This window comes from Pelmatolapia mariae, linkage group LG14 (assembly GCF_036321145.2).
Source record: "Pelmatolapia mariae isolate MD_Pm_ZW linkage group LG14, Pm_UMD_F_2, whole genome shotgun sequence".
In the NCBI taxonomy this organism is placed as follows: domain Eukaryota; kingdom Metazoa; phylum Chordata; class Actinopteri; order Cichliformes; family Cichlidae; genus Pelmatolapia; species Pelmatolapia mariae.
In genome coordinates, this window is record NC_086239.1 from 6,168,017 (window position 1) to 6,194,059 (window position 26,043).

Below are 26,043 nucleotides of genomic sequence, written 5' to 3' on the forward strand. Positions count from 1 at the left end.
GCTATACCTTCAACTTTTTATTTACATAGTGTGAATGGCAAACACTTAAAGCTAGAACACAGACTTTTAATCAATATGTACATTTCAGTTCGCACAAAAAAACTGACAGTAATGACCAGCTGTTGCTACTGACAATTAAAAAACATTTTACAATAAAATGGAACATTACTTTGTAAGCAGTAGTGCTGTGCAATACTGCAAATTTTAGTATCGATCCAATACCAAGTAAATACATGGCGCGTATTACCAATACCTCTAGAAGACTTAGAAAACGCAAACAGAATATTGATCTTGTCACGCTAGTATTGATCAGATAGTAATACCAGTGTTGGTATCGATACTGTTGATATATTGGGATTGGTCTGCTCTGATGAGCACGGCTATTATTATCCCTTCTCAAACCTTACTTGAAATGTTAAAGTGTGTTAATATCTGTGAAAATGTTGAGGTAAAATAAAGGAGAAACATATTGTCTCACCGCCACACGTGTTACGTTGAGAATTTTCTGTGGCACACTTTGAGCTCCACAGTCTAATGATGCTGTCCTGTATTTTGGAGTACAAGCTACGTTTTGTATTATTTATGTAGTTCAAAAAATACAGAATTGCACCGCTATAAATATCATAGACCAGGAACAGAAACTGGTGGTGTTAACACACTATACCGTAGGTGTGATTCAACACCTGCATTTATCGTTATTACTCTTGCTTGTCTTGGTTTTCTCTTCAAAAAAAGAAAAAAAAAACAATAGAGGAGGAAGCATCGGAGTCGGTGAGTCTTGTGCGTATGCGCAGTACCCGGATGAAGCTGGTCGCCATCTTTACTCCATCCCAGCGCTGCCGGTGGGGCGGAACAGCACTCATCGACCCAGTTGGTTTGAAGGAGCCACAGACAGGGCTGGCACATCACCACTGTGTTTTGCACTAACGATCTGTCACTTTGATTAGCCCTTTTGCTACGCTACCTGTATCTTGATACACAATGGGAGAGCGAGAGGATCTAGTTTATCAGGCGAAACTCGCCGAGCAGGCAGAGCGATATGACGGTAAGGCACCATCTCTGGGCCGGCTTGGAGTGGGACATGTTCGCCGATGGGATTTTTTTTTTTTTTTTTACTGTGCTAGCTAACCTTAACCGAGCACCGCTTTGCTGTGTAGCTCAACGCTAGCCGCGGCAGGCTACATGGCTAATGCGGCTACCATCGCAGATTTCCAACTGTTTATTGGCCATGACATATGGCTTTTTGTCCGGTAACAGTACTGCGACATTAAAACAGTTCGTGAGCACGAAACCTGTTTGTCCCTAGGAAAGTGAGCGGATGTCACAGACATTGGCTAGCATTAGCGAAGGGGCTACAACAAAATGGCGGATTAGTGGAGCGTGAGCTGTCAGGAGTTGCCTCCCCTGCACCACGCTAGCTGTGTGACTTTACACATGAGCCAGCGCTTCTTTTCGGTATAAGCAGCACTCGTTGCTTATAACTGACTCCGTTTATTGACCTGGCAACTTTTACGCCATTCGGTTGCAGATACTAGCAGGATTAGCACCTTGAAACCAATGTGTATTAGCAGGGAGTGGGAGGTCAGATGTTCACTTCGTGGGGTGTTCCCATGCAAGCAAGCTGGAGAGATCGATTGGCAGAAACGACCCCCTCTTCCTCTCCCCGGTGCACTCCTATAACACTGTCATACCATTACAGGCCGTGTACAGGCTGTTTTTAGACGACTGCCTTTGCCACCCGGTCACACGTTGCTCAGTAACGTTAAGTGAATGTACCATGACTCATTCACGGGATTTGGACCGAGTGTATTTGCAGAGAGATTTATGGTTTACTGGCTAAATGCTAGCCTTACTAGATTGCATTCAGATCTATTCGAGCACTCTTCAGCTTAATGAAATTTTAACATGTCAGGTAAAGGTTTCTTTTTTCTTTTCTTTTTTCTTTGAAGGTTTCATATTTTAAGGTGAGGCGAGGAGGGGCGGGGAGTCAGATGTTTGCTAAATTACATCAGCCACATTTCCATCCGTACTATCCCTTTAACCTACTTTCAAAGGGTTAAACCCCTCCCCAGCGGTAAATGATGGCTCACAGCTTAAACTGAGAAGTGCATTGCTTATCGCTTAAGCGAGTAACCAGTTTATGTCTGTGTGTGTGTGTGTTTGTTGGATTGGTGCCAGAGATAGAAGAAACTGCCTCAGCATTTACTCTTTAACACTGTCTGTCACCTCACATCAATGCCCTTTCTTGCATGTCATCTCTGGGCACGGTTTGCCAGGCGTCCGACTGTTTCATTTATTATGATTATCAGCCCGAAACCCATGAATTTGTGAGGCACGTCAGATTGTGCCACTTACGTTGACAATGTTGACAATGAGGCATACTCTCAAGAGACATGACAAAAATAAAACTGTTGGCAAATCCTGGGCATTTCTTTTAACAGAGATGGTGGAGTCTATGAAGAAGGTGGCAGACATGGACGTGGAGCTCACAGTGGAGGAGAGGAACCTACTATCAGTGGCCTACAAGAATGTGATCGGAGCTCGGAGAGCCTCCTGGAGGATAATCAGCAGTATCGAACAGAGGGAAGAGAACAAGGGCGGAGAAGAGAAACTGAAGATGATCCGGGAATACAGGCAAAAGGTAAAGCACTCGAGAAAGGCTCAAGCTTAGATTTCTGTTTTAGATTGTTCTGTAATGTCTCAGCATCCAGAATGTGTTCTCATTATAAAGATCGGCTGTGTTAGTGCGAGATCACAAACACACATTAGTGATGCACACTCTGAGCAGCTACTGGACAGACTGCATCTGAGTCATAGTTGGCAAGTCCTCCACTCTTGCCTTTTTTTATGAAGGGAAATAAGAGCTGCTGTTATAATGGGAGAGGCCAGAGAGTGTCAGAGATGGGAGAGGCACTTGGACTGCAGTCAATGACATAATTGGATTCAGGGAGAGTACACCTTGATTTTGTTAGTAGCTCTCTAAGTCCCTGGCAGACACATTTCTTATCACTGGCACGGCATTCGATAAGCTTTGAGCAACATCCTGATTGTTTAGTAAATATCAAATATTAAAGCTACTCTAAGTGGTCCATTAAAGAGGTTGTTAGGTTGGAGTTTAAATAAAGGTTGAAGGGAATCGGTTTACAAATATGGCAGTGTTTACCACAGATTTAGTTTCTCTTTGTGGTGAAGAATGGGCTGCTATGTGCATGCACATGTGGGAATTATTAAATAATACCAGTTATAAGGTTCTCTGCAAATATTTTACAAACTAATTACTGTGTTACAAATAAATAGGAGATAAGTGTAGACTCCAGTTCCAAGCTGCAGTCCCAGAGGGTGGAGTTGGAGCCAGTTATTTGGTGGGATAAGAGACTCAGTGGAAAAGCAGTTGAATAGTATTGATGGACAGTGAGTCTGTTTGGTCAGCAGCAACAGAATGGGAGTACGGAGGCTGTCTGTGCAAGAAAAATGGCTGCTGATGGTGTCGCATTTTTCAAAGGGAAAAAAGAAAAGTCAAAAATGCTTGAGTGTACTTGGGTGGCCTGCTCGTGTGGGGAAACAGTCTTGAGCTTCTGATAAGCGTTGAGCAACATCCTAATTGGATTAATAAATGTCAAATATTAAAGATATTACAAATGTTGTTAGCAGGGAGTTTAAAGGGAGTGATTAAGGTCCTAAAGAGACCACAGATATGTGTTTGTTGTCCCAAGTTATTGGATCCTTTTTTGATCTTGATGGATCTTGAACGTGAACCTTTGCAGAAATGGGCAGAATTTCTCATACTGGACTCTGAAATTACACAGGAGCAGGAATCCAATCTTGATACTTGGAGATTGTGTCAGAGGAAGAGGATCACTGAATCAGTGTGTTTTTTATCAACAGGTGGAGAAGGAGCTGAAGAACATCTGTAATGAAATTCTGGAAGCACTTGAAAGGCACCTACTGCCCTCTGCTAAGATAGGAGAGTCGAAGGTCTTCTACAACAAAATGTAAGAGCCTTGATGTTAATTATCAGATAAATACAGTAACTTCCTCTGGTTGGTCATCAAGTACAGCTATGTTTTTGGGCTGGGGTATTTATCAACACAGGAAACCGTTGTCAGGAACACTTCACAGGAAATAACATGTAAAATGTTTCTTTGTTTCATTCCACTTGCAGGAAGGGTGACTACCACAGGTACCTGGCAGAGTTTGCCACTGGCAACGACAGAAAGGAGGCAGCAGAGAACAGTCTGGTGGCCTACAAAGCTGCTACTGACCTAGCCATGTCAGAGCTGCCACCCACACACCCCATCCGCCTTGGGCTCGCCCTCAACTTCTCCGTCTTCTACTATGAGATTCTCAACTCACCTGACCGCGCTTGCAGGTCACTGCTCCGTCACTGCAGCGGCACTGTCACTGTAACGCAGGGCAGCTGTTTGGTTTTTTTTGTCTGTATATTACATAACAGCAAGACTGTCCCTCACTGCTGAGTGGACTGTATGACGAACCCTGACTCAGCTCCTGTTTGAGGTTGACCTTCGCCCTCCTCATGCCCATAGGTTGAGGATTAGACTTAGACTTTGCAGTAATGTTGTAGATTATAAGCCATTCTTGATTGTCTTTGGCAATTATTATTATTATTATTTACCTAATACTGAGTTCCAGACACACAGTGATACATGATTTTCGTACAGCTGGAATCATAACGCAGCTTAAAAATAATCAGTAAAAACATGATTTTTCTGTCTGAAGCATGATGTGATTTCAGCACACGTTTGTTTGCTCAGGTTGGCAAAGGCTGCGTTCGATGACGCCATCGCAGAACTGGACACACTGAGTGAAGAAAGCTACAAGGACTCCACACTTATCATGCAGTTGTTACGTGACAACCTGACACTATGGACTTCAGATATGCAGGGAGAAGGTAACAGTCCCGTAGTGTGTTTATTTCATCAGGTGTTTTTCTATTATGGTATTTCTACCTGTGCCTCAATGGAGATCTTTTTCCAGGACAAGGTGCTGACACTAACCCACTCATCTTCACCTAAACACTTTCTTACATTTGTTGTTATAATGTGTCTTTGTACTGTGAGCATCTTGATGGCTATTTTGTCTCACTGACAGCTTGCGAAAAATAATAGAAAAAGGCTTGATAGAAAATCAACTGCCTAACAGTTCAATCCAGTTACAACTAATCAGACATGTTGCTACGTTTTGTTTTTGTTTACTTGAAAAGTTGAGTGGTATTCCTGCTCAAAGACTGTTTGTGCAGAATTTAAATACTAGACAGCTAGAAAAAAAAAGTTAGAGGTCTTCTCTAATCTGAAGGTGCTTTTCGATGGAAAGTTCTGGGAACTCGGATTTCCCAAGAACTAATATCTAGGAATTTTTCTAAGACCACGCGTTCCTCTAGCACACCAAGCCTTGTGCTTTAGCAGCATAGCCCGACAATCCCAAATGCAGGATGTGTAACTATGCTGCAGAAAACAATAACTCACTCGGTCAGTGTGCAGCAATGAAATTCCCACCCTGAGAGTTGTTCTTCCAGTCAACACGTACATAGGTCTGAGGGTTTTTTCAGTGTTAATGCACCTTTTAATAATTTGTCACAAATGTCAATTTCAAAATTAAATAAGTCAACAGTAGCTGTCAGGACTGTGTCAGGTGCTCACAGTGTGCCTGTTGAGGTACAGAGAGTTTTTTGTTTTTTGCAGGGGGGTGGGGCATAATTGCTGTCTTCACATGACGCTGAACTGGAGGCATCCCATCTAACCTGTGTTAGAATTAGATTCTCGTGCTGAGTGATTTAAGAAAAACTGTTTACAACAGTCTAATCAAAATTTGAATGAATTTGTGTGAAGTAAATTCCACACAGAGAAAACTTCATCACTACAGATATAGTAGTGTGCCTGAGCCCAGTTTTGTAAAATTGCACATGTTTAGCTCACACATGTAATATGTGGAGCCACACGGACTGGTTCTCCAGCTACTGCAGGTTCTGGTTTATGTAGTTTTCCAGACTGCAGCAGTGGTTTTCTGCAGTCCATGACAGTGCAGCTGAGATAGATCTGACAGATATGCTGGAGATGCAGCTGAATGATATTGAGGGTTCAAGCCACCTGGTCAGCTGGTCAAAAGGGCAAGTGTGAGAAGACTGTCAGTCGTAGACAGTGTTGTTCTCTTTCGCTTTAAAAGGAAAAAAAATAGCAGACAAAGTGAGTCACCACAACTTGGGTGGCTGTTAATATACCTAGATGGCCTCACTAAGTTAAAACACTGTGTTAATAAGCTCAAACATGGAGGTTGAGATTCCAACAGCTGTCTAAAGCTGTGTATTTGGCAAGCTACTGCCTAACTAGTGAGGTGTGGCTAGTTACCTGAAACCAACACCTGTGGTAATGGTACAACACTAGCTTGTTTTGGTCTCTAACCAGAACCTCAGAAATGATACAGAGGGATGTGCTGTCTTGTAAGGCGTAAAGAGCGCAGTCATCTGCATACAGATGACACATGAACCTGATACAGACAGCCTTTGTCTTGGTTCGCCAAGTCCCAGAATGATTAATAAAGTGCAGCAGAGTAAATCTGTCATAGCTGATCTTCTTGTAGCTGTTCAGCTGTTACTAGCAACAACTTTTGGTGTAAGAAATTTACAAAAAAATAAATCATTCAGCCCTTTTTGATTCATTTTTTTCTATTCCTTTCATTCCAGCAGTATGCATCAGCTACGCTGCAGAGCATCCACCAAGACCTTTTTTTTATTATTATTTCAGTGACTCATCACCTCTCTTGTCTTTTTCTCATTCCCTCTGCTGTAGAGTCCTAAAGGAAACAAACCTGTTCATTTCCCATGTTAACTGTACTTTGTAAGTGTTGCTCACCCACGCATTTGCTCTGTGTGTGTTGTGTGTGGCTTGTTTTTACCTCTCTGCACTAGCTCACTCATGGTTTAATAATTCAGCCCACTCACTCACCCATTCACTTGGATCTTGTATTAACTTTCGGTGACATGCTCTAATCTTTGGTCTTCCCACCACAGTCTCATGTAACTGGCTCACTTGACTAAAGGTAGTTTGTATAGTGTGATGAGTAGTTCCCCGTTGTACCTGTGCACAAGCAGAGTGCTTTACATCATGTTATTTGCATGCTTTCACACCGTGGACCAGTATAGCCAGTCAGTCATTTAAAGACATTCAGGTCCACTCAAGTGGTATGTTCACGTTTACGTTTAAAGTAGTGCTGCAGTATTTGGTGTTCTCTAACAAGAACAGGGTCATTATTATTATTTTAATGGAAATGGTAGTGTTTGCCAAAACCATTGCCTTCTAGAGGTGCTTGTTAACCTAAGCTAAGCTAACACTGAAGGTGTTGAGTTTTATGTAAAAATTGCACCCCACTACCAGCACACAAACACACACTTTGAGCTCTGTTTCTAAACTATGGAAATGAATGCACCATTTCACCCAACACCTGAAACCGTAGAAAATTAGCATCCAGCGTGCAGGTTTTCTTTACAGATTTCTGCTAGTTGCAAAATTCAAGTGTTTGGGGTTTTGTTTCTTTTCCCCCTTTCTAAACAAGTCCCACACATAACGGTACAGTAATAAATATTGATGGAACCTAAAGTGGACCCATTATGCTTTTCTTTATTTTATATTTTCAGTGGTGGATGGCTAAAGATTTAAAGAATCAGCTCAGTGTCAGTGCATGTAATCACATCTGAACACTTTTTTTTTCTACTCAACACTCTGTATGATGTCAGTGAGAGAGGATATCCCTAATATGGTCGTGTCAGGCACACAGCTTTGGCTGTGAGCACAGTGTTTGTGGGGGAAATCTAATCTGGAAACAGTTCTACATACACTGTAGGGCTGGGCCATATCATACTGTTCATGGTAATACCAGTATAATGTTAGGCAACGATAAGAAAATGAAATATCGCGATAGAATATGGGTAAAACGCGCATGCGCAGTGCCATTGTTTTCATACGCACATGGCGGCGACAGAGAATGAGAAGGGCGAAAGCGGATCGTTGAATGAAACAGATGAACCAGAATTGGTTTGTAAAAATGCTGCAACTTCAGTGGTGTGGAACTCGTTTGGCTTTTGTCCGTCAGATACACACCAAAGCACAATTTTTGGTAGAGCATGCTAGCGGGCCGTCGCTGTTACTGTGTTTTTTGGAAAATACGGCACACTTAAAATCAATCCTTTGATTTTCTAAAAAATCGACAGTGCCCCTTATAATCCGGTGCGCCTTATGTATGAATTCTGGTTGTGCTTACTGACCTCGAAACGATTTTGTGTGGTACAGGGCGCTCGAAAATCTGTCAAAAAATGTTTTAGTACGACTTTCGTAAGCTACGAAGCTGCACCGCTTGATGGATTGTCGGAGCATTACGGCTACCGTAGTCAGGAGCCTCGCGGAGTGATATGTACTGTGCTTCAACATAATATTACCGTATTGTGTGTGTATAACCTCTTTTTAAGTTTTGTGGATATTATACATGGTTATGCTCAGGATATGTTGGCCAATTTCCACTGGTTAAACTGTCAGCAAGGAATTTGCATTTGCACTGTTAAATTTCTTTTTAATATAGCTTTAATGCACATAAAAAAAAAAACAGCTGCTCGTTTAAGTGAAAATACATTGATGAGGTTTTTGTTTTTTGCACTAATAAAGTTGTGGAGTTGTAAAGTATTTTGTTTGGTGTCAATTATATCGTCAGTTATATCGTTATCGCAAATTTTCAAATATATATCGTGATAAATATTTCTGGCCATGTTGCCCTGCCCTAATACACTGTTCTGCATTCTAGATATTTATCTCTTTATTTACCAGTTTGTTTGGGGGTTTTTTTTGTCAGTCTTTAGTCCTTGTGAAATCATCTGTCTCTAAGAAAAATCTGCCTCAAAGTCCTCCAAGCAGATTTCAGTGGAGTTCAACTTGTTTCAAGCACTTTGGTAAAATCAGTTTCTGTAGCAGTAGCAGTGGTAGGCTAACTGCACTTTGTTTTTCATTGTATTCACAGGGTGCATGCAACCAATTAGTTCTAAAACACTTTGGCTGATAAACGGGTCAAATTTAGCTGAAATGAAGGATTTGAAGATATGAGTGTTTTGCATATGCAGATTAAACCAACCAAGTAATTGCAGTCGGCTTGATTCGAACCCGCTGTTCCATGCACTGATAATCATAATACCACTGTGCATGCATTTATTAGAAATTATTGGTACCACTACTACTTGGATGCTGCCGTAAAATGCAGACCTTCTGTTCATCTGAGTGTCTTGTCTGTAGTCCTCTAATAATTCTCATCCAGCCTGGTTCATATATCAGTGTGAACAAGGGCCTGTTGTAGGAAAGACTATTCAGAATATCTCTGCCATTATCATCATATATTTGGAGGGTGAAAAAGTTACATTAACAGGTTAGTGATTCAGTGTCATGAAGGTGACTCTCTTTACATCGCTTGGTTACTATGGTAACTTACACCGAACACATAAAGGTGTCCAAAGGGGGCAGTGTCACCATTTCTGTTATTGCAGTGACAGGAAGCCCAAATACTCAGAGAGAAGCTGCAAACTCTTAAGCGAAATAGCTACCACCATAATCTCCTCAGTTCCTCAAGGTTTGGGTTTGTGTTCAGTTTCACCTGTCACATCAGACATGCCTGCCACTTGTGCACTACCGAAGGATGATATCTTGTGAGGTTTTTAAGAGGAGCTAACAGTAAATCTCTCTCCACCAGGTGAAGAACAGAACAAAGAGGCACTGCAAGACGCTGAGGACGAGGCCCAGTGAGACTATGCCACCAACAGCCAACAACTTGAGACCCTCACCCCACCCCCTGCACTCCCTCCACCTTCATCTCCCTCCTCCTCTTCCTCCTCCTCAACCGCCCCACCCATCCATCTACAAGTCACTTTCCTCTTTGTCGTCCTTTTTCCTTTTCTTCCACCTCTGTAGCTCCAAGACCCAACAGGGCCACGGAGTTAACAAGTTAATTTTTCTCTTCTTTTTTTATTTTTTATATTAGCCCTGACATCGTTCAAGTAAATACCACTTAATTGAGGCAGGAAATACAATGTTAGAAAGGCAAAGATAAAGAAAGCGGTCCCTGGATTGTTTTTTTTCTTTTGTCCTGGTACAAGCAGTTCTGAAAATGTTATCTTTTGGTTTCATTATTGTATTTTTTTTGTTTTGTTTTTTGCTTCTTCTTTTTTTCCTCAATATTTTTATCAGTTGCTGGATGTATTGAGAATTTTTTTTCTTAATGTAATTACAGAAATTAACTTTTATTACTGACAATGTTGACTATTAGTTGTGGGAGCTATTTTATCTGTTTTTAATGAAATGTCATGCAGATCATTTGACCGTTTTTAGGGGCAGTTTGGAAGAGTACAAGTGCCCTTTTTGTTAACTTAGTAGTTGAGAGGAAGTTGGCAATATTCGCGATATCCACGTGGGGCAAAGAAGTGCTTAACTTTTACACCATAGTGATTCTGTTGTCATGTTCATGTAGTTGTCTTTGGACTGTACTTTGTGCTGAAATACTGTAACTGTGCACACATTCTGGCTCTCTGAAGGTTTATCTCTTGCTGGTGGTTTGAAAAAAGAAAAACAAACTTGGGAGCTCTCTAACTTGCGTAAAAGAGTAGACTTAATTTGGCCCCATCCTTAAATGAAGAAGATCAGTACTTGCATGAGTTAAAAAGAATTAATATTCTATTTTTCTTTTCTGCTGCTTCCCCCTGCTTTTTATCGATGCTCCTCTGCCATTCAGAGGCTGTTTTTTCTTTTGCGGTTTCTTTTTGTGTTGCTTCATTATGTGTAACTTGGAGCTGATTTGTACTACTGGATATCTGACTGGAGCCACAGACAGGGAATCTGTATTGTTCTTACTGAAACACAGCATGGAATTAACATTAAACAATCTAAATTAAACATTAGAAGCTGACATGTGGTGTTTATTTTGTTGCCAAGACTTCACCTTTAGGGACTTTATGTTAGGATTAGGTCAAGTCTTTGTTGAGACCCTGAATGAAAAATAACGGGAAAGAAGCGGGGATTCCTTACTGTTACTGGACAACAGACTTGGAGAGCTGTGTAGATGAATAATCATGACCACAAAAAAACTAAATCAGTCTGACCCCATCCTTCATGGGTGGGTCCTACATTCTGAACCACCACGGACAGCACAAAATTCATTTACTATTAGTTGTGTAATGATTGGTTAAGATTTGTAGCATTACAAGTTGTGCTACAGAATATAATTGCTTTGCCATTATCACTGAACTTGCTCATACTGAGATCCTACAAGAAGCGTGGTTGTTGAGTATTATGAGTCATTTCTTTATGATTACCAGGTGAAATATGTGAGATTCTATAACTGCAAGGATGCAGGAAGTGGAGCAGCCACAGTTTGCTTCAATAGTGCAGCCAGACACCGTAACATGTCAATTACATTCATCAACTTTTGGGTGATGATGCAAAATAGACCCAGATAAAGTTTTTGTCAAATTGGGTAATGTTTGAAACGACTACTGATGACATCAAAATATGACTGGGTGGTAAGTGCATTACAGGGTTAGCTAGGAAACTGGCCTGGAATGTCTGAGTGCAAGTGATCTTCAGCATTAAGGGTCGTGTGTGATGAGCAAATTGCTTCCTGTGACGTTCATTCTTAAAATAAGGCTGGGATTATTTGCACTGCACACGTAGTCACTATGGATGAGTAGTCCTTCCCACTACCTTTTTTCAGGACTACTTGGAGTCCAGCTGAAGGACCGTATGGAGTAGTGGAAACTCCCAAAACTTCTGAGAGAATGAGACGAGCTGAACTTTTTTTGGAAGGTTTGTGTCCTGTTACATCTGGCATAAAAGTAACACAGTTTTTCATAAAAAGCATTTCACCATACCAAAAGTCAGACATGGTGGTGGTAGTGTAATGGTCTGGGGTTGCTTTGCTGCTTCGGGACCTGGATGCCTTGCTGGAATTTATGGAACCATGAATTCTGCTCTCTACCAGAAAGTCCTGAAGGACAATGTCATCATCATCAGTTCATACCCTTAAGCACAGTTAGGTTCTGGAGCGGGACAATGATCTGAAACACACCAGCAAGTCCACCTGTGAATGGCTCAGAAAAAGGAAAAAAAGTTTAGGAAGTGACCTACTCAAAGTCTGGGCTCAAATCCAATTGCTTCAACATGAATTTAAACAGGCCGTTCAGTGTGGCTGAATTAAAACAAAGAAGAGTAGGCCAAAATTTCTCCACAGTGATGTGAAAGACTCATTGTCAGTTATCACAAACGCTTGATTCTTGACAGTTCTTGCCAACAAGCAGGTATTAACTTGTTTTTTCACACAGGGCAGGTAGGTTTTGATAGCTTTCTTTTCTTAATAAGTGAAATTGTTTAAGAACTTAATTTTGTATTTACGTGGGTTATCTTAGTCTATCTGAAATATGTGTAACACTTGGGTTTGTGTATAAAGTAATATTAACCCTGTAACACCAAGTGTATTATATTGAACACATCAGGTTTTGTGATCGTATGAGACTTCATCATCAGTATGATTATTCCCTGAAAAAAACCCTTTAACAATACATACTGAATACAAACAATAAATCTGTTACATGTACCAAAAAAAGGAAACACAATAATGTAAAAGCTATGAAAACATTCAGCAAAATATTAAATACTTCACCTGATGATTTTTAGTACTTCCCAATTGTTACGGGTTTTTTTTGTTGTTGTTGTTTTCAAAATCATAAAAATGAGGGAGGCAAAAGGTTAAGGCCTGAGGGCCCTCTCAGAATCACCATGTGTGATGTAAATGCATATAACAGTTACCGGTAGTTGTTAAGTCTTTGTTGCCTAGTGACTAATCACATGCAGGCATTTCAGATATGTGGTCAGTCTTGTTGTAATCAGCTGGCTACATTAGGCACACCTGCCCTCACAACTGAACATTGCACAGTGGATATTGACTTTCTAACCACCCCCCCCCCCCGAGCTGTGTCGTCACTCTCACACACACTGAGCAGATGTTTCTACTGGAATCTGAGTTGGCAACTGTGAGCGTGATCATAAATTTATACGTTCTATTTATAGTGTGCGAGAGACAAATGCAATCTTAATGCCTGTGCTTCTGCAGTGACAGGGTGACTGCTGCTAACACAGTTGATAGGGACATGTAGCACACAGCTAACAGCTAGTTTCTTGGGGCTGAAAACAAAAATGTTTAGTCATCGCCACCATATTTTATGACAGATTATGTAGTTAAATGTGTCAAAATACCCCAACCTTGTTTCTTTTATTAACATTTACATCACACATGGTGATTCTGAGAGGGCCCTCAGGCCTTAACCTTTTGCCTCCCTCATTTTGCTTGCTCGTAACCTCTGCAGCAGTTGGAGCCTGTTCTACTGTTACATCACCCATAATAACAGCTTGAACTCCATGCCGGGCCTAAATTTAGAGTCTCAGGTGAAAGTGGAGCAGCCTGTCAGACAGAAAGTGGCCAGAGCAGCCAGCAGTGTGACATCCTTTCTCTAGCATGATGGGCTTCCGGCTTCCTGGTGCTTCTTTGCATTTCCTCCTGATGAAAGGAGCTGAATAGAATGCCTGAACAGGATCCTTCTAGCTGATATCATTTTTCACCTACCATGTCTTTAAATGCTGAATGCTGTTGAAAAAATGCATAGTCCCCTGAAGTTTGGGCATAATATTTTGCTCTAGCCCCAATGGCCTTTAAACAAGAGTAACTACTCGGACAGAAACTGCAAAACCCAATGACCTTGCTCCTGTAGCACTAACCCTAGATTCTGTAAAAAGGCAAAACTTAGGGTTAGGGTTAGGTCTAAGCCATGAGTGAGGATGATTTAGACTCAGTGCCATACTGCACTGAAATGTACATACCACATTTGTGTCCCACAGAGGATGGGACTTTTCCACGCTGATGTCTTCAAGTTGTCCGTGATCTACCCATTGCCAAACTCTTTAACCCAGTGTTAGTGACATTAAAAGAAAGCATACTTGAAAGACTTTGCTAATACAGTTTTGACCCATCAGGCCCTGGCATGGGACCTCTGGAGGCATCCTGTGGTGTCTTGTTTAATGACACTGGCAGCAGATCCGATGGATCATGCAGATGTTCAGTTGGATGGGATCTGGGGAGTTTGGTAGCCCCGTCTGTGGTTTGGGCTCTTTGTCTTTGCCATTCCTGAGCAGTTTTTGTTTTGTGTTTGAGAGCAGCTGCTGCTGTCAGCGAATACTGTTGTCATGGGGGTGTGCTTCGTGTGCAATATGGCTTAGGTGTCTGGTAACATTTATACGAATGCCAGGATGCTGCATTGTAACAGGATAATTAGCGTCATTTCACCTGCGGTTCTCTTGTTGTGGTTGATTGGCTTATATTTTCAAACAAAGGATGCAAGGAGATGAACCAAAGGGTTGTAGGTTGGTCCAGCACTTTGATCCAGACTGAAGCAGATCAACTATCCCTCCTAGATGGAAAATCGTGGTAATCTAGCACCACATGGCTGAGATTCAAGATTTCCAAGAATGATCTTCATGAATCTAACAATTCCTTGACATTTGTGATTTTGAAAGAAATTTCTATCAGATTTGGTGCAGACACCCACCGTTAGTCATCCCCTGACTTTTAACCATACAGCACTGAAGTGGCTGTAGACGGGACTTTCTTTGAAACCCAGTCATTGTATTTGTTGTGTCTGCTTTTTCTCAAAACAACGGTGTGATTACAGTCATTTACAAGCAGGGAGCAGTTAACACCGACTGTCACAAGAATGAAAAGTCTAGCTTAGTTTTGTCAGATCACCTAAAACCTTCTAATTTTGTGTGTAACGTCGGGGATATACATCATATGCGCCTGAGGAGAGAGCTGACTGAAGAACCATCCAAGTCTGGCAGTGCAGTAGCTGCTCTAGAGCCCTCTACAGTTTGAATCCGGCACTCACAAGAGATTCTTTCAAATCACTTTCTAAATGACGTGTTTCAGAAGCACCGAGGATTAATCACAGAATGAAAAATAGACACACAGATATGGTGACATCTAGCTACAGAGGTTAAATCTGTTGTATTCCCAGCTGTTAGTTTATGCCTCAGGATATGCTTTTTTTTTTTTTTTTTTTTTTTTAAAAAGGTGGGTTTTAGAAGCTATTTATACAACACTATGGTCAAGGAAACATCCACTTTCTGAACTACTTACCCAGCTTATGTTGAAGGGGATGGAGCAATTTGGGTGGACTACCTACCAGGCTACCCAAATAGGTAGCCATCTATGACAAATCTAGCATAGACAACCAAACCCTCTCACATCCACCCCTAGGGCCAATTTAGAATCACCAGTAACCTAAAAATAATGTAAACCACAGGCAGAGAATGGCCCCAGACAACAAGAATGCCAGGAACTTATTGCAAGGTGGCAAAGCTAACCAAAGTGCCACCACGCCTGCCAAAAAAACATACATTACATTATAAAATGCAAACTGATTTAAATACTTTTAGCTCATCATCACACTATCCTTTTGCCAGTACACAATTCAGCTTATTTGCAGAAAAGGCTGAAAAGGCAATCAATGAGGCTGAGGTCTCCAGACCCAGGTTCGCCTCCTATCAGCTTTTAGTTTGTCTGGCTGCCAGACATTAAGGTCTTCAGCAACACTGTAAATCCCAGAGTCATCATTTTCATGCCAGTCTGTAGCTCTCAATCCAAAAAAAGAAAAGAAAAAAAGACGTTTTTGTGACTGTGGTAATGTGATCAATCGGGGGCATTTTAAATAATACTGAAATTATACAAAAATTTGTATACTGACTCAAACTACATAAAGAGTTGAGAGGTCATGAAAACGAATTATTAAGGCAGCTAATTTTTATAAGTAATTAATACATAAATCGTTGACATGGCAAAAAGCTAAAATTAGCCAAAGAGGAGAGATAACCAAGGGTATTGTATTGTATAAATGACTGAAAAGGCTAGCTAAAACTATGCTAACTAACGCTTATAAAGCTAAAAGTTGTGGATAAAAGAACTTTAAAAAAAAGATGCGCCTGGTTAAAACTAGGATTAGCTACATGTTAAGAATGACTGATGAACAACTGAAAAATTATGCTAGATCAAACTGATTTATAAATTATTATCTGAAATAAATATTGTTCAATTGTTAGATGTAATGGAAAAAATGACTGAAGTAGCTAAATATACAAATACGCACATACTTTTAGAACCTTTAGGTTAAAGCATAAATCACTGAAATTTTTGTTATATACAGGTTATATACGAGCTAAAACTAATGTAAAATGATTACTCAAAATAGAAGTTAAAACAAATGTATAAAATGATTAGGTACAAGTAAGTTATGGATTATAAAATGGATTATATGGATTATTTAAAAAAGTAATAATCTGATTTAATTCATAAGTGGAAAAATAAACTAGCAAAACAGTTCGCACTTTATTTTTTGCTAAAAGTAAATGGTGCAAATATTTTTGTTAAAAGTAACCGATTATGACTAAAATAATAGTGCTGGCTATATAGTTATAGCATATAAAATTAATCAATAAATTGTCAAACTAATAAGCTAAACATAATGAAGAGATTGTTGAAACTGCTAACAGTATTTAATAAAAGACAAGTGGCATGTAGCATTCATTATTCAATTTTCTTATCTGAGTCACTGGGTGTGGTGTGGGTCATATAAGCCTTGACTGTCAGCTTCCAACAGCACCTTTTTATTTGTCTTTTAGAGATCTGCCTGCTGAAACATGAAACCTCAAGAGGGCAGCAACTTCCAGCTAATCTGACAATACATCACTCGTGCTAAAATAATTTCCATATTTACACAGGAGATGGAAGTGGTATAAAGGAAAAAAATGTCAATAGTTTAACTTTCCAGTAATTATGTTTGAAGACACTGTTCTCCAGAGGGAGTGTTTTGGCCGTCGTGTCAGTGGCTCCCTCTTCTACATCTGCAGCCTAATCGGCGTCCTCTAGCTTCCTCTGCCTTCCTGTGGAAACTGGAAACTGCCAGCGTTCTGTTGTCGGAGCAAGATTACTGCTCGCAGAGTGGGACCTGGAGAACAAACGTCAATGAAATATTATGAACTTCCTCTTCGACTGTAGAGACAGCTGTTATAAATAGCTAGGATTATTTTCAGACAACACTTGTGAGATTTACTCAGCCCTGGTCTGATCTGGTCTGGGCCGAGCCTCCGCGTCGGATCTGGTTACAGGACCTGGCCTGCAGTGCCCAAATGCCCTTGATCCATGCAGCTGTAATACTGTACGTTTACACATGTGTACACAACGACTTGCAGTGTCACAAGTAGGACTGAATGCAGGAAATGCATGTTGGCTAAAGTAATATAAAGTCCCATTATATAAAAAAATATTGTTTATCACAAATATAATAGCTGTGATTCAGTTGCTAATGAAAAGAAAATGAAGACAAACAATGATGAGAAATGTAACCAGTGACAATAAAAAGGTGTAAGTTGAGAGACAACACATGAAAAGGTGCTGGGGGGATGTTTGAGCATGGTGAAGAAATATCATGGTTATGGGCCATAAAGAGGGGAATGTGAACAACATCAAAAGAATCTGAACAATAAATATTATTAAAGATTATATTCAACCTGCCATGCCAGTGGAATCAAAGATGTGCAAGACTTTGGTATTTTTATATTTAGAATTTTTTGAAAACTCCAAACTACAAGAAAATCATAACCACCACCATCAACAAACATGGTCAAAGTCATCCAAGGATACTCTTAGATACTCCTCGGATCCAAGGATACTTGCAGGAGTTCTTGTTTTTAGTCAATTCTTGACTAAAAACACTATAAATTATTTCAAAACACATTTATTTCATATAAAAGCAGATATATGATGCAATACATCTTCCTCAAAACTGAAATGTCATTTTTCAGGTTCAGAATTGTTACTTTAAAAAAAGTTAAACATTGTAACAAAGTTCCTTTTAGCTAACAGATAGTAGAATGTTATTTGTATCCATTATGTTTCGCTATTGCTTTATACATAATACTAAAAACTTTGCTTCCTTTAATAAACTTATTTATAGCTAACCGTATCAAAAGGTTGTGTTTCACATATTCAGCTCAGAGGCTTTAACACACTTTTGAAGCTTTTATGTTAATGAAATGAATGAATGAATTTTATAACATACAAAAAAGCCAGTAAAAAAGTAATATTAAACATTTTGCATAGCCTAACACAAACTTAAGCCCACTCATCAAATTCATTTTAACTTAACTCATCACTTAACTTATCACTAAATTAAAAGGATGCAGATTATTGGTTTTATCACAGCTGTAGGTGGGCTGAGTCAGAAGTCTTGGCCTGAAAAATCCCAATATTATACTCTTCGAGAGGAGTCACCTTTGTCATATGATGACTTACCTTCAGACTGTTGTAGCAAAGGAATCACACAGTGACACAAACACTACACACATATGTATAAAAAAGATAATACATCATTAATGTAAGACGGAAAAAGTGGCTTTGGATCCGCCTTACCTTTCGGTAACCACTGAGACACTTCTCCATGGCAATGGAAAGGAAAGCAAGGAAGTTTAGTCTTCACAGTGAGAAAACGGATATGATGATTTAAGCAGGAAAATAGGAAAACAAATAATTTCAACCCTTTTGTGACCTAGACTTACAGTAACAGGTTTTTTTAACTGCCGTGTCCTCATCAGTGAAGATCTAATTACAGTTGATGGAATGACAGGGATTAGTGTGTTATTTTACAGTTCTTACTTTACTATCAATAATCTGCATTTGTAGCCACTGTGCTCTGACTTTTCCATTTTATTTTCCTTTTTAACAGTGTGTTTTCCTTGGAAGTCAATCACTTTGAAAGTATGTGTTCTTATTTTAAAATAGAACTGGGCAGAGACGTCTCAACTCCAAGATTGTGTGTAGGAATGTTCGTGTGTGTGTGTGTGTGTGTGTGTGTGTGTGTGTGTGTGTGTGTGTGTGTGTGTGTGTGTGTGTGTGTATCAAGGCTACAGATTTCCTGTTGATGCCAAGCTGTCAGAAATGCCTCCAGCTAGGGTCAGAGGTCAAAGGATGTGTGTCTCTGTCACTTCCCCTCTCTTAACACCAGTGTGCGATGCCCCTTTGCAAAACACAGGACATACAAATCCTGTGTGACGCTCATGCTGAAAGATATCCCCTTTTATGCTACTGCTCATTAATTATGTATCAAAAAAACCTTTTATAGCGCAGGACTAAGAGAGATAAAAGCTGAATACTCTCAAGACAGACCCCTCTATGTGCTCTAAAGCTATCTTTTCTGTGGCTTGGCCATTCACCACACATATTATGATGTGCCCAAATAACTGGATGTGACCTGTGGTGATAACAGTGAACCAACAGGGTGTGAGGGGTCTGGAGTCATCAGACAGTTTAGGAAGGTTATGCAAATGATGCATGTTTATCTATCAGACTGAAGCTGTTTATATGTTTCTGTCTCACATGCATCAATGTTCGACTCCAGTGTCAAACATTACCCCTTTACCCCTGGAAGCATTCCTTCTGAGGAAGTGCACCACTATGAGAGCACAAGTCCCTTATTTGTTTTTAGAAAGCCAGTGATGCAAACGCCTGCCGCTTGTATGCACTGTATATCCTTAGAGAAGCACAAGTAGGTTCCGTCATGCACACGCTCAAACAAAAATGCATCTCTTTCACACATACGTACACACTAAATCATCTGGGTGGGTGCTGTAAATGTCTGAAGCAGGATGCTGTTTCTAGAAGGAAACCATGTTTAGACCAACCCTGTATGTGTGTATGTGTGTGTGCATGCAATGATTAGTTATGTAACAGGAGCCAAAACCATAGGTAGCCATTTTGGGGTAAAATGTAGTTCATTTAAAATAAGAATTATAGCAAAAATAATGTTAACTTAAATCAATGAAGAAACAATCACATGTTGAGGTTGCAACACCTTACAAAGTATAAAGTATTGGCTAGATGGTAAAAAATAGACAGCTCGTTTGCTTATTGATGAGAAATAAAAACGCCAGAAGTAGTGAACAATTGAAATTTTGGGGCGGTTTCCTCGTGGCTGCGTGCAGCAGGGCTAGGGGAGGGTCTGTGCTGACGGACGTGGGTTACTGACCTGGTAGCCTGGCTGCCCCTGGGTGGGTCCGGGATGGGCGTGAGGTTCTGGGGGCGCTCCGTCTCTGGGCTGGGGCCCTGGCCGGGCCTCAGGGGCTTGGGTCCTGGTTGGGGTGTTGCCGAGGTTGTGGGCGGGTGGGTGTATGGGGGCCCGGCCCTGGCGCGGGGTGCCACCGGTGCATCGAGCCACCTGGGGGGCTCTTCAACTGGTGGGGGAGGTTGTCACATCTTGCAGGAGCTTTCCTCTCTTCAGGAACTCTCTCTGCAGGAGGGGGAGATACAGGAGTGGTGGAGGAAGATCTCAGCCTGGGCGTCTATTGTCTTGTGTAGTCTGGAAGATGAGTGGATGATGGGGTGGGTGCAGTTTTCTCTGTGGTGGGGTCAGGTGAATTGTCCCGGGCTCTGTGGGGCCGGGGGGCGCTGCTGCACTGGGCCCCGGTCCGGATGGGCCTGGGCCCCCTTTCCCTGGCGGGTTGCACAGCATGGGGGTGCCTACTGGGGTCAGCGGGGGAGCTGGCCCCAGGGAGGGGTCACTTGCCCCTCCCTTCCTTCCCTCCCCATCTCCAGCGGCCTCCCTCTTCCCGCTCCACCACAATCACCCACACATGCAGGGCCTTGGGGTAGGGGTGTGTCACCAGGGTGCAGAGGAGACATCCCCCCCCTCTGTCCCCTTCTGGCTGCCTCTGCCTCAATTTTATCCCACAACTTAGACATTCACATTACTCACACTCTCATTACACATACATATAGGATCTTGGAGGTGGGCACGCTACACGGATTCCAAACTACCATCAGGGTGTACACCTCACCCCTGGCGTCGTTGCCCACCTCTCAATTTTAAATACATGTAGACATTGAGGGCTAGCAGGAGGGGCTATATGCTTACCTGCTGCTCTGGCAGGTGGCTCCATGCCCTCCTGGGTTTTAAATGCACCTTAGAACACACATACATCAACAGTACATATGAGCGGGTGGAGGGAGGTTTGGAGTCTTCCTACACCCCCGTTCTCTGCGGCCTGCTGGAGCAGGGGGGCTAAGAGGAGGAGTTGGCCGTCCGACTGGGGTCTGGTGTATGGGGCCTCCCTGCTGCTGCGGAGTCGGGGCGGTCTGCTTCTCCCCACCGCAGGGAAAAGGGTTACACCACCTGAGTCTGGGTGCAGTTTCCCCCTCCAGGGGCAAGGGTACCTAGACTCGGGGCTTAGAGTACGCTTGGGGAGTGTGATTGTGTGTACAGCGTCTCTCTATGTCTGTCTCCACGTTGGGTGAGTGTTGAGCAATTGTATATGAGAGCATGAGGGTGGGAATAGATGTTTGTATCTGTGTGTGCCTGTTTGTCTGTGTCTATATGTCAGGTTGGGTATCAGACGCCACCTCTCTGAGGACATCTCAGGCCCTCCAAGGTTTGGAGGCCCATCTCCCCCCACCACTTCCCCTGCCGGTGGCGGACGCCCTCAGACATCGGTGCGTTGGTGGTTCTCTGTCTCCGGGGGTGGGCGCCCAGGTACCCACCGGCTCACTCCTTGGCGGCTGCTTATTGGGGCCTGGAGCCTGGGGCTCGCTCGGGCCACTTTGGGGATGGGGTGCCCTCGGCCTCACGGCCCGGGGCTCGGCCACTCAGGCACAGCTGGCTGCCGGCGGAGCTCACGGGCACGTCACTGCAACCCCCCCTGGCTTCTGCTCCGCGGCTGCTGAGTGACCCCTCATCTGGGACTCTCCTCAGCTCTTTCTGGGACAGTGGCGCGGCTGCCCCTCTGTTGGTCTTCCTTGGTCTCTTGTGTTCTGGGGGCCTCTGGATGTCTGGAGTCTTGATCTCCTCCATACCTGCTTCATGCCCTGGAGGTCGGGGCAGTGGCCCCCCACACCCTCTAGCAGATCATTACATGAAGGAACCTTTTAAAAACAAGCGCGTTCATGCTCACAGGTGTACACACGGGTGATCACACACACAAATTACACCCTTTTTGGCTCCTACCTCAAAGCACACTGTGCGCTGTCGATCTCACGTGCTGCACAATAATGTTTAATATTTAGTATTTACTGTCATATTCTCATATATCATTGTGATCTTGTTTATTACTCTCGTTTTCTTCTGCTTGCTTTCTTTTTTCTTTCTCAACAGGTGATCCAGGTGATCGATATATGTATTTTTTGTCTGCTTATTCTGTTGGTTTTTGTTTTTTGCCCTTTTTCCCCATCCCTCTTCTCAGGTTTTTTTCTTTCCCTCTTTCTTTCTCCACATTCTCTCCTCCAGTCAAGTCTGTCCCGTATTCAGCAAGTGAAAATAAAATAAACAATAAAAAGTTGAATCAAATGGACCATTACGGCAAGGCTGGGATGGTCCATTTGGTAAAGTAAATCCGTTGGGCATCTTTCTTCGCCTTTAGACAATAATTCTGATGGCAAAAGAACCAAACGGGACAGGTTAAAAAAAAAAAAAAAAGAAAAAAAAAAAAAAAAAAGAAATTTTGGGGCGTATTTAGTGCATAAATATATCCAGCTGAGTATAAAATAGCTTAAAGTAATCGATAACCTGCTCCTAGCTAGCTAGACTGGTGAAATATTAGCTAAAAGCAATGGTTTAGTTGGCAGGCAAAAGCTAATTAAGCTAATTAAGCTAAGTTACCTCATTGCAAAAGGTAAAAGGTTAAATACCAGTAACAGAAAGGTTAAGAAAATGTTAGCTAAAAGTAGCTTTTATTTAGCTAAAAGAGAGCGAGGTTAAATCCTAGCTAAAAGTAAAAGGTAAATTACTGATAGTGTTCAAATAAATGCTAATAGAAGATAAATGGTAAAAAAGAGCAACATTTTTTAAACTAAAATGAAAAGCAATGATAATTTGATGAAGCATCTCTGGATTCTGTCACTCCAAGTAATATCCTACAAGTGGAAACTTTGACCTGAATGGAAAAACAAAGAACAATTTCTGTCTTTTTAAATTAATGGCATTAAATAGTCTAACGTGTAAAATCTGCTTAAAATAGCAGGTTCAAGACAAGAGATAGGGCATTTCTGACTGAGGCAAAAAAATGCTGAAAACCACTGATCTAGACTTTTATTAGCTAGACTTATGCATAGTTTATTGAAGATACGAATTGGTTTACCACTCGCTACGAGAGCACATATTTTTATCTAACCAAAGACACATACTCACATGCACTTGTAAAACAAAAGACACATATCCTCTGTAAGTGGCATCCATCTTGAGTCAGGCTGCGTACTATATCCTTCCCGTGAATCCAGCCAGAGAGGCAACATCCTCTGGCTGCATGAGAGGAAGCTCGCCTCACTGTGACTCTCCGCTCTGCAACAGGTAACACCCCAACCTCAAATCTCTGTGCCAATGCTTGTAAACTACTATCACTACTGTATGTCTACTGATCCTCGTGCCATGAAATAACATTTCTCTATCAGGTAAGGGCTCCCACTGAAAGATACTGCATGTGGTTTATTTTCATTTCAGAGAGAGATTTGTGATCTTGCATGCATTTCAAATGAACCTACTATCTCTGATAGCTGCATTTTAACTTCTCTTGGGTTACGCACGTTCTCTTTCTGCTCAATCTTAGGAGTTGCAATTCTTTGGGGAGGAACAAGAAACACACACACACAAAAACAGTATCACTTTAACAGAAGCTAAAGGAATAAAGAAAAAAATGATGGAACTGAAGATCCAGCTGATCCCGACAGGGGAAATCATCCTTTCTCCGGGGAAGAACGGAGAAAACCACTGCCACAACTGCAAGGTCAGTTTGCATACACACTGTGACCATGGCTGAGGCCAGCTCTGGAGTCAGATTTTTCCACTCATCTTTCATTCCAAAGGTTTTATGCAGCTCACTGGGTAGACATAGGTGCTGACACAGCTGAGGTTATAGGGTTCATCTCCCACACGGTTGACACTGAGAAACTTTTACATAATTTAAGAACTGTAAATTGCTTCAGAATCTGCTGTCTGTGGTGATAAATCAAATGATCTGTGGTTAGTAAATGCATTTAAATCTTGCTTGGCCCTGAGCAGCGCTCTCCGAATTATAAAACGCATTACTCAGAGGTAATTATGCATGTCAGACCAGGCTGCCTCTGTAATTTCTGGACACATTAGAGACATCTGTACTGTGTTACAGAACAAGACTCATGATGCTAAGTGTTAATTAGAGTGAATAAGAACCCTCTTTAAAGAAGTCATGGTGCTTTAAGTAGCAATTTGACATTAATAGTGTCTTCCCTAAAACGTTCTTTGGTGATACAAAGGGCATTTTTGGATATTTTCAGTAAATACCAGCACAGTTATAATATTTTAGGAATGTGCAACACTGAGTGTAAAAGGTTAAAGCTGCTACATCCAATGTTTATATGCTAACAATAAATTGATTATAGAGCGGCTTATAGAGAATTTTCACCAGACTCCCAGTTCCCTTCAGCTCTGCACAGAATTCTTACCCTGTGTTGGTTTGAAGGCCAAATGTTTAATGTTCTCCCGTTGTGCTGCACGAAAAGTCCAAAAGCAAAGTTACAGACTAGCTGGTGAGCACAGGCAGGTATTTCCAAGTAAAGGTGGGTGAGGACCCACAGCAGGGCTAAAACAAAGGCAAATATTGAACTTGTTTTTATTAGGTGGTACAAAACCATCCCCAACTTAATAATGACACTGGGTCATATCGTAGCATCTGGAGGAAGTGGAAATAAAGGCTCTTGGCTCTTTTAAAGGGTCAGTGCCTAACCACTGGTACAGATATGTTGATGACACCTGGGTCAAAACCAAAACCCAAGAAGCAGAATCCTTCACTGCTCACATTAACGCTGTGGATAAAAACATAAAGTTCACCAGGGAAGACACAAAAGATAACAGTTTGCCATTCCTGGACTGTGCCGTGCGCATCAAAGAGAATGGAAACCTCAACAAGTTTACCGGAAGCCGACACACATGGACCAGTACCTCCTCTTTGACTCCCACCACCATCTGGAACACAAACTTGGAGTAATCAGGACCCTACAACACTGGGCAGAAAATGTTCCCTCTTAGCCCGAAGGGAAAAAGAGAGAACACACACATGTAAAGGAAGCTCTTAAAACATGTTGTTATCCTAATTGGGCTTTCATCAAGTCAGAAAAGATGCACAGAAAAGAAGATCAGACACAAACTAGGGAGGATCAGAAAGACAAACGCAACAACATTGTCATCCACTATGTAGCCGGTTTGTCAGAAAAACTCAGGAGAGTTTTCTCCAAGCACGACATCCCAGTGTACTTCAGACCCAGCAACACACTCAGACAAAAACTGGTTCATCCTAAAGACAAAACTCCGATATACAAACTTAACAACGTAGTTTATGCTGTACAGCACAGCGAGGAATGCTCAGACCTTTACATTGGAGAGACCAAACAGTCACTTCATAAACACAACATAGAAGAGCCACCTCCACGGGACAAGACTTGGCGGTCCATCTGCATCTAAAGGACAAAGGTCACTCTTTCCAGGATGCCACTGTTCACATTTTGGACAGAGAAGAGAAATGGTTTGAAAGAGGAGTGAAAGAAACCATCTATGTCCACTGTGAACGACCATCTTTGAACAGAGGCTGTCCTGGCTTACGACACCAACTGTCTGCCATCTGTAATCCAGTTTTGAGGTCCCTTCCCAGACGCCTTAACGCCCACTCACATCCTGGGCCATTTGACCTCAGATAGGATGGGGCTAGGTTTCACCCGTCTTCAAGAAACTCAAAGAAGTCCAGAAGCTTTTCTTTCCAAGCTTCTTAGACTACGATAAAATGGATGACTGAGAATCTTCAAAGACATTTTCCTAAAAACAACAGTAAATAAAGTACAAATAAAATAAAGTACAGTAATGTAAAAAAAAATAAAAATAATAACCTATATATA

The 26,043-nt window shown here is 41.7% G+C and overlaps 2 protein-coding genes across 4 annotated transcripts in view; both read left to right on the forward strand.

The window, feature by feature from the left end:
- Positions 1–811: 811 nt before the first annotated feature.
- On the forward strand, positions 812–10,947 carry ywhae1 (tyrosine 3-monooxygenase/tryptophan 5-monooxygenase activation protein, epsilon polypeptide 1). 2 transcript variants are annotated; one of them, XM_063492660.1, is made up of 7 exons: positions 812–1,045; positions 2,442–2,641; positions 3,886–3,992; positions 4,163–4,369; positions 4,773–4,909; positions 6,804–6,851; positions 9,739–10,947. In XM_063492660.1, the coding sequence occupies exons 1-6, from the start codon at positions 982–984 to the stop codon at positions 6,809–6,811; spliced, it is 723 nt and encodes a 240-aa protein (XP_063348730.1). In that variant the 5' UTR covers positions 812–981; the 3' UTR covers positions 6,812–6,851; positions 9,739–10,947. The 2 variants fall into 2 exon arrangements, with proteins under 2 accessions (XP_063348730.1, XP_063348729.1); XM_063492659.1 differs by lacking the exon at positions 6,804–6,851 and having other exon boundaries at positions 813–1,045.
- Positions 10,948–23,469: 12,522 nt separating this feature from the next.
- Positions 23,470–26,043, forward strand: part of LOC134640785 (unconventional myosin-Ic-like) — a 59,360-nt gene continuing 56,786 nt past the window's right edge. For both annotated transcript variants that reach the window (XM_063492707.1, XM_063492708.1), the window contains exons 1-2: positions 23,470–23,571; positions 23,727–23,903. In XM_063492707.1, coding sequence (XP_063348777.1) covers positions 23,814–23,903 — 90 coding nt within the window. In that variant the 5' untranslated portion in view covers positions 23,470–23,571; positions 23,727–23,813. The remainder of the gene's footprint in view (positions 23,572–23,726; positions 23,904–26,043) is intronic.